This window comes from Vespa crabro, chromosome 19 (assembly GCF_910589235.1).
Source record: "Vespa crabro chromosome 19, iyVesCrab1.2, whole genome shotgun sequence".
Taxonomy (NCBI): Eukaryota; Metazoa; Arthropoda; class Insecta; order Hymenoptera; family Vespidae; genus Vespa; species Vespa crabro.
The window spans coordinates 1,970,001-1,977,500 of NC_060973.1; the positions used below are offsets into that span (position 1 = coordinate 1,970,001).

The 7,500-nt window shown below is 30.2% G+C and overlaps 1 protein-coding gene across 5 annotated transcripts in view; it reads right to left on the reverse strand.

Annotated features, from left to right (window-relative positions):
* The window catches only part of LOC124430726, a 100,075-nt gene that overhangs the window by 22,375 nt on the left and 70,200 nt on the right, over positions 1-7,500 (reverse strand). For 3 of the 5 annotated variants that reach the window (XM_046977707.1, XM_046977703.1, XM_046977706.1), the window contains exons 2-8: positions 4,747-4,804; positions 3,262-3,398; positions 2,396-2,833; positions 1,845-2,064; positions 981-1,425; positions 333-471; positions 52-226 (exon numbers count right to left, since the gene is read on the reverse strand). In XM_046977707.1, the coding sequence (XP_046833663.1) occupies positions 52-226; positions 333-471; positions 981-1,425; positions 1,845-2,064; positions 2,396-2,833; positions 3,262-3,398; positions 4,747-4,781 (1,589 nt within the window). In that variant the 5' untranslated portion in view covers positions 4,782-4,804. Of the gene's footprint in view, positions 1-51; positions 227-332; positions 472-980; positions 1,426-1,844; positions 2,065-2,395; positions 2,834-3,261; positions 3,399-3,472; positions 3,522-4,746; positions 4,805-7,500 lie in introns of those variants that run through there. The other 2 variants (XM_046977705.1, XM_046977704.1) reach the window with 2 other exon arrangements.

Consider the following 7,500-nt stretch of genomic DNA (forward strand, 5'->3'; position numbering starts at 1 on the left):
TACTTTATATTATTATGATAGTTGATATAATCGATATGAACAATGAAATACCTTTGTGGTTGAGCATATGAAGTTGACTGTCTTCTCAATTGAGCTTTTTTCTGTCTACTTGGACTGATATCTCTTTTATCGACCGTTCTATCGGGACTCAAATGACTCTTCGAATCACGACGTCTTGGATAAGACGCGGAATCCGGACTGAGCGAATCCCTGCGTGCCTTTCGTCCTGATAAATATAAAATAAGATCCAATCAATGAATTATATTTCAATAATTAATCGAAAGGCAAGTACGAGGAGTAGTAGTTCAAGTTTATGAATTATCGATTCTTACCACCGTCATCTGGATCAGGTGATAACGTTGGTTGACTACCACGTCGTCCAACAGGAGGCACGGATTCGTCTATTGCCGCTGCCTGCCGCGTTAATTTCGATAATTTATTCGGCGACGCTTCTTTTCCTTTGTAATAACACTGCAAATTGACGAGCATCAATCATAATTATTAATAATTATTAATTTTATTTATATTAGAAAATAAAAATAAAACAAAAACAAAATTAAAGTTTTACGATTATAATAAAAATTATATATAATATACATTTGAAAAGAGAAATTTTAATATTACGCCTGAAGGTATGTAACATTCCGTACATCGTCGATAAACATTGTTTACGAATATCATCTGTCAGGAAGAATCTTATTTTTTTGTATCCCTCGTGATATGCAACCCCTTTAAAAAGAGATTTAATAAAGAGAGACATCTGTGTGAACGGTAGGATATTAAAAAAGTTTCTTATTAATCGATGACATTCGTAATCGACATTACCGACGATGTGTAAAACAGTTATTGAAAAAAAAAAAAAAAAATAAAATAAAATAAAAGAAAAGAAATATTTTCATAAACTTTATCTTTGATTTGAATATTAAAAATAAAATATTAATCAAACATTCCACGTTGTTTTTATATATTTAGAGACGTACTTGCGTGGTGGAATCTCTTCGAGTAGCTAACAAGGGATGTGCTGTATTGACGCTCGGTGATCCAACTGGACTGGAACTACCGGTGGTCGAAGTGCCAGGAAGTGGGAGACTATTTCCAGTTACAGGTGAAACAGTCGGTGGTGTTACAGAGGACATTATAATGGCTGGAGTATTGACTGATGGTTCCAAAGTAAGAGTCTTAACTTCTGACGATGGTCTCGCATTGACGGTCAAAGTACTCGACATAGTTGTTCCTGTAGTAACGCTGGATATTTTGGTTTCTGTCGCAGTACTAGTCATAGCTTTACCATCGATAGTCATGCCTGATGTAGTAGGTGTTGCCGCCTTTGTTTCCGTCGATAGCATTGGTATTTGACTTTTCGATTCGAAACTGCTCGACCTTTCGCTCTTGTCCGTTGAATTTCTACGCGTATCTGTGTGATCTCTGTACGATATAAAAATATTTAATATCAGGTATGTATTAGTATTTATTCAAAAAAAAAAAAGAAAAAAAAATATTTATTTATTTATTTATTTATTTATTTATTTATTTATTTATCAACGCATTAAATTATTAAGAATATAAATATTATCGAGGAAATCATTTGAATTGAAAAATTATTTATAATTCTTTTGAAATTGAAATATATTAAATAGAGATAATTATTCTTTTAACATTTTGACAATATATAAGATATGTTTTTAATAATCAAGTTTCTTTTTCTTTTCTCATTACTTTTCAGACATTATATACATATATATATATATATATATATATATATATATATATATATATATATGATATACAATAGACTTAACTATTGTAATGTTCATTCGTTAAATATATATTAGAAACGTACTGACCTAGCAATATTACTGGCACCGCTATCAGTGCTGGAAGCACTCGGTCTTTGATCATTGATATAATATTTAGTAGGCGTGACGCCGACACCTTCGACCGATTGCTGTGATTGTTGAGATTGTCGACGTCTATGATGACGGCAATTATGCTTTCGCTCGCCTGGACTAGGAATTTGTCCGGCTATAATAGAATCCCTTCTCGATCTTGCACTTTCACCCGAACCTACGATTAAATTAAATCTTATGATTATCATTAATTTTTTATGAACAAGCAAATAAATAAAATGAAAATAAACAAAATTAAAAAAAAAGATAAGACTTCAAAATATTTACATATATCCTGTATATATAAATATATATATATATATATATATATATTCATTAATAATTACTAATAATTAGTAATTATTATTTTATTAGTAAATATTAATTTATATTAATAATTAAAAATTAATAAATATATTATTAATTAATTCATTAATAATTACATATATAATATTAGTAATTATTATATATATATATATATATATATATATATAGAAGTAATTATATACCTCGTCTTGGTGTTGGTGAGATAACAGTTGGTGGTTGTTGTGGTTGAACATCTCTTTTACTCCATAATCTGGCTAGATCACTTTTAAAATCACTTATCGTTGAATCCTTTCTAGATCTCGTCGAAGCTTGACTTCTTATACCGCTGTCCTCCGAATTCTCACGTTTTTTTCTCAAACTGGCCAGATGACTGGCGTCCGATGTTGTCTGTCTTGACCACGGTAATGATTTAGCTATATCAGCCAATGTTTCTCTACGATATAGCTTACTACCACGTCCGCTCTTTCCACCTGTTCCACCACCACCCCATTCTCTTATTATATCCGTTAATTGGGCCAAACTTGATCGTCTCCTTCGTTGATTCGTAGGGGATGATTCTTGGATCTCGTTCGGCGGTGAGATCGACGTGATCTGTGTCGCTGAATCTCTTCTTCCTGTACCTGTGGAGGAGAAAAAAGAATTGAAATAAAATAAAAAAAAAAAAAAAAAAAAAAAAAAAAAAAAAAAAATAAAAAAGAAAAAAAAATAAAATAAAATAAAACAAAGTAAAAAGAAAAGGAATAATAAAACGAGAACGTAAAAACGTAACTCGTCAATTGACGAATTCGTAGACTTCATAATTATCGATTTTGATTGAGCCTTTCGAATGTTCTGAAAAAAGAAAAGAAAAAAGGAAAAAAGAAAAAAAGGAAAAAACAAAGAAAAAGAAGAAAAGAAATAAAAGAACTGTTTCTTAACGAATTTTTTGTTTTTTGTTTTTTTTTTTTTTTTTTTTTTCAATCTGACGCGATAAGACGATAATAATACGATAATATATCGAATTTAATATCATAATAATTATCATAATAATCAATAAATAAATCTTAACCTAATCTTTGTCTCAGAGTAGTCTCCTCCACCTGTTCTCGCATGAGATCGTCCCAGCCATTTCCTCCTTGCCATATTAATCCGACCTGGTGACTCAGGATCGGCAGGTTACACACGAAGCAGATCGCTGTCATGGTCCTGAAAATGAAAAAAGGAAAACGCGGGCTCGGCTTAAGCCGACATAAAGACGATCGACGACGTAACAATCTTACTATTAGTCTTCTCCTTTCTCTTTCTTTCTTCCTTTTTTTTTTTTCTTTTTTTTTATTTTCTTATTTTTTTTCTTATTTTTTTTCTTCCCTCTCCTTCTTTTTTTCCTACTACTTTTTTTTCTTCTTCTTCTTCTTCTTCTTCTTCTTCTTCTTCTTCTTCTCTAATTAAGAAGAATACAATTACAGGAGGAAAGAAAGGAAGGAAGAAGTAAGGAAGATTAGTGCAATTTTTCAACAATAAAAATAATTATTTTGATAATTTCAATCGATCAATCAAAAAAGCCATGCAAATTTTTTCGCCACAAACAATCTTCGAGAATATTAACGCTAAAGGAGATCATCGAAGACGTGATTTCTTTCTTACTTACTTTCTATCTTTATATTAATTTATTTCTTTCGAAGTGAAGAGGAAACCAAGAAAAAAAAAAAAAAAAGAGAAAAGAAAAGAAATGATAAAATAAAAATGAAAAAGAAAAGAAAATAGAAACGAGAACGCACTAGGACGTTATACTTTTATTATTAATTACTTTTTATTATTAATTGATAATGAATGAGAAAGTTCGTTCGATAGTTCATACAAGCAATATATTTAACGAGTTATTTTGTTCTCTTTTTTTTTTTTGTTTCTTTTGTCTTTGTTTTTTCCTTCTTTCTCTTTTCTTTTGTCTTGATTAAAAAAGGAAACCACGCTTCTTTCTTTTAATTAGAAAAGTGATTAAAACGAGAGCTCAACGAGACATACTCTAAGTTATAACAAACGATGCTAAAATATAAACAACACTTTTTAACTGTAGTACACGCACACGCGCGCGCGCGCACACACACATACACACACATATATATATATATTTATATATATATATATATGTGTATATATGTATAATAAAAATAAATAGAAACGTAGATACAGATGTAAAAATCGTGAGAATCAAGCGATGAATTTCATTCCAAAAAGCATGGATGCAAATAACAATTTGATATATATATATATATATATATATATATATATATGTATGTATAGTATATCTATATAATATATAAATACAGATATATTTATATGCGAAAGATGAATGCACAATTATAACTAGAGCGACAGAGCAATAATATAGAATACAATGTCGTATTTTCAGCAGATAATAATAAAACTTGTGTCTAAGAGAAACGAAAGAAAAAAAAAAAAAGGAGATAAAGAGAAAAGTACTTTCTTTTTTTTTTTTTTTTTTTTTTTTTTTTTTTTTTAACTAGAAGGCATATATCTAATTAGTTGTTTCGACCTGTAATGTCGAAGTCTCGGGCTCGGCAACGACATCGCATGATAAGGATCTGGCCGATCTGAAAAAGATACACAGACACACAAATTTTTTTTTTTTTTTTTTTTTATAGCCGATAACATCGAATCCATACGTATTATAAAATGTTGAAGTACAGGATCATCGTAATCTCAGATGTAGTATCTCCTGGAAAAGCGTATGGTGATCGTTCGAACAAAAAAAAAAAAAAAAAAAAAAAAAAAAAGAAAGAAGAGAGAGAGAGAGAGAGGGAGAGAGAGAGAGAGAGAGAGAGAAAAGTTAAATGGAAACACGATCCTATTTGTAAGAGGAATTCACTTTGTTGAAAAAAAAAAAGAAAAGAAAAAATAGAGAGAGAGAGAGAGAGAGAGAGAGAGAGAGAGAGAGAGAGAGAGAGAGAGAAATCAATTCAGATAAATTCTTTGAAAAATTTTAAATAAGTACGGAGCACAAATGGATAAAACGTATGACGTATCGTAAAAATTTTTCACGATGTACGATTATTAAATCAATTTAAACGTTAGTCTTATTCGCAGATTGATAATAACATTTTATAAATCTAATAATAATCGTAATAACGTTATATTACCCCTCGAAGAAAGTTTCGAATTCGTTGTCGGAAGTTTGGATTTAACGGGAAATCGTCGTCTATCCTTATCATCTAATCCATTCGTATGGTAATTTACTCGATGTTATTGAGAAAGGTAAAAGGCTAAAGGTAAAACGGAGGGATGAGAGTGGGACGAGTTTGAACTTGCTCGAAGATGATCGTATCAAAAGTGCAGCTCACTCAAATGAAAATTTAAATAATAAATCGTAAACTCTTGGAATATTAATTGATTAGATTAGTACGTTGATATTAGTTTATTCCTTTTACAAAGTAATTTTTATCAGAAAAGTAAAAAAAAAAAAGAAAAAAAAAAATAATGAAATATAAAAACCTCGGACAATTTCATCGATTCAATTTTCACCTAATATCTATAATATTATTCTAAAATATTCAATGAATATTTTTCAGTACGATTAATCGATTAAATTTTAATAATAAAGATATAGTCCAGTTATGTTCTGAACCCTTTCCCCTTCACTAACCACCCCCATCGTTATCTTCCCCTGACGATAGGCAAACCTTTCGTACAATGGATAAAAGATGGAAATATAGGAACAGGCGATTACGGAGTTAGTTTAAAACGAATTAAAAAGCGAGTGTCATTTTCAAAACGATCATTCTCGAACGAATTTAATTTGAAAGTTGGAACGTTCCGGGATTCGTTGTGATTGCAGAATTGTAATTAAAAAAAAAAAAATATATATATATATATATATATAAAAAGAAAAAGAAAAATAAATAAACAAATAAATAAAGAAATAAATAAAATAAAGAAAAAAAGGAAAAAAAAAATGAAAGAAAAATAAATATCAGAGAGAGAGAGAGAGAGAGAGAGAAAACTAGAGAGCAATGATCACGTGCCAGAACGGTCGAGGGTATCATTTTTATAGTAAATTGAAGGACTCGTTTTAGCTCTTCGGGCCAACGAGTGCCTTAATAAAATTTGACCTCGAAACTCAGTGAGAAAAACTTATTCTGAAATGGTCCTGAAAACTGGTCGTCTGTGACTGGAGTAAGAGTTTGAAGCTCGTTCGATGCCTACGAAAGGTAAAAGGAAAAGAGAAAAGCAAAGAAAGCAAGAGGATAGGAATATAAAATGAAAGAGATAGAGATAGAGAGAGAGAAAGAGTATCGTTGAAGAGAGGACTACGTAGGAAAAAGATTGGGAGGAAATCAGCACGTACGTGATGTTTCAAAAGGGAAACTTCAGCGAAATTTTATCTTTTCTTGACTAAAACAAGATACATAATTTATTAAACGAAGTAATATTCGAAGTGAGCCTACGTAGAGATAAAATTTCATTTCTTTTTTTACTCCTCCCTCCTCTCTCTCTCTCTCTCTCTTTCGTTCTCTCTTTCTCTCTTTCGTTCTCTCTTTCTCTCTTTCTTTCACTCTCGTTTTCGTTCTTTTTTTTTTTCTTCTTTCTTTTTCTTTCCTCTTTATTTTTTTCCGTCAAAAGTTCATCCGGAGGACAAAAGTTCAAATATAATCAATAACGATAACATGGCGTTCACACGTCATGGAATAGTTATCGTTCTATATCTCTCAATGTCGAAATTTTCAACGTTGACGAATGTTTTTACAAAAAAAAAAAACAAAAAAAAAACAAAAAAAAAAGAAAAAGAAAAAAGAAGAAGGGAAAAAATATCATTAGCCGCTAGATATCACGTAAAGAATAAAAAATCATTTAGCCATTTTACGTAAACACGTGGAATTATTGGATACATTAATCCTAATATATATATATATATATGTATATATACGTACGTTGTTATGATCATCTTTGACCGTATTATTTCATGGATACGTCGTAAATAATACGCTTGAAATATTTCGCAGTATTATGTTTATCACGGGAAAAAGGGGAAAAAAATAAAAAAAAAAAAAAAAGGAATGTCCCCTATGTCCATTGGAAAAATATGTGACAAAAGGAAACGATGGTGTCGTTGATGATTGCAAGGGAAAAGAAAAGAAAAAAAAAAAGAAAAAAGAAAGAAGGAAAAAGAAAAAACGAGAAAAAAGAAGTGAAGAAGAAGAAGAAAAAAAAGAAAAGAAAAGAAAAGAAAAGAGAAACGAGAAAAAGAAAAAGGAAGAAGAGAAAAGAAAAGAATTCTATAGAAACGCATTTA